We start from the raw sequence: 1,212 nt of genomic DNA, 5'->3' as shown, positions 1-1,212 counted from the left end.
AATAGCAAACAACCAATTTTTCCTTTTTGTTCATGATACGTTGTTCAGAAAAAAAATTTTGACCCCACAATTCGAACTGTCTGGGTCCGCCCTTGCACATCTTCTCTGTCTAAAATCATCATATTCTCAACTATCATAGTTGACATTCCCCATGCTCTTCCTCACGTATTTACAAAAAAGTGAGTAATACGAATATATATCCACACGAAGAAAATCAGCTTACCATCATGCTATATCATGCGAATATATGTTGGGTCAAATTTATCTAAATAGGCTTAAGGATCCAACCACATGTGGATCCCTTCTGCAATGTCATGATGCATTTCTGCCATGTTTTCCTCTAAAAGCGAGGAAAGACTTGTCGAAAATAACTAGTCGGGTGGTCCAACCAAGAAAGACAAGGAAGTGATGCAAGTTAGCCGACATCTTCTCTATCTAAAATTATCATATTCTCATCTATAATAGTTGACATTCCCCATGCCCCCAGCATGTATTCACAAGATAATGAGAAATACAAATTATATCCACTCGAAAAAATATGATGAAAATCAGGTTATTAAATATGCTTTAAGTAGTTTCTGGTTATCTCAATGGCCTTAAAGATTCCAAGCACAAGTGGAAAGAAACTTGTAATGATCCACAAAGGTCATTTTAGACAAGGGGTCATCTATTTTAGCATTTATTCCAAAATATCTGAAAGAATTTCCATCTTTTTTGTTTTTATTTTTTTACATGAAAAGTTAATAGAACAATTAAAAATAAGTAATCCAACCCCTTTGGCTCTATAAATACAAGTTCATGAGACCATATCATATCAAAAACCAAGTCTGATACAAAAATCTTCATTAATTTGGTCAAGAAAATCTTGTATTTTCCATCAAATTAGCAACCTTTCTAACAACTTCGTAGCATACTAATTAAATTACTCGTGCCACATTGCTTTGGTCTTTTTAGTAGCATTTGATGGATCGTATAGCGAAACTGGCTTCTGAGAAAGCTGTTGTGATCTTTAGTAAGAGTTCATGTTGCATGTGCCATACTATCAAGAGACTGTTTTATGAGCAAGGTGTGAGTCCTAAGATCTACGAGCTCGACGAGGATTCAAGAGGAAAAGAAATGGAGAGGGCTCTAATGAGGTTAGGATGCAGCACTGCTGTCCCGGCTGTGTTTATTGGGGGAGAATTTGTGGGCTCTTCTAATACTATTATGACT

General features: G+C 35.7%; 1 protein-coding gene across 1 annotated transcript; it reads left to right on the top strand.

The window, feature by feature from the left end:
- Positions 1–831: 831 nt before the first annotated feature.
- LOC111386188 (monothiol glutaredoxin-S10-like) lies at positions 832–1,206 on the top strand (the record flags this gene model as incomplete). Its single annotated transcript, XM_023010641.1, has 1 exon — positions 832–1,206. A coding segment is annotated over exon 1 (243 nt), but the record flags the coding sequence as incomplete, so codon positions are not given.
- Positions 1,207–1,212: the final 6 nt, after the last annotated feature.

The sequence above is a fragment of the Olea europaea genome, unplaced genomic scaffold, assembly GCF_002742605.1.
Source record: "Olea europaea var. sylvestris unplaced genomic scaffold, O_europaea_v1 scaffold34519, whole genome shotgun sequence".
NCBI classification, from domain to species: Eukaryota; Viridiplantae; Streptophyta; class Magnoliopsida; order Lamiales; family Oleaceae; genus Olea; species Olea europaea.
The sequence above is the reverse complement of the archived record's forward strand: the minus strand, read 5'-3'. Positions and strand labels throughout refer to the sequence as shown.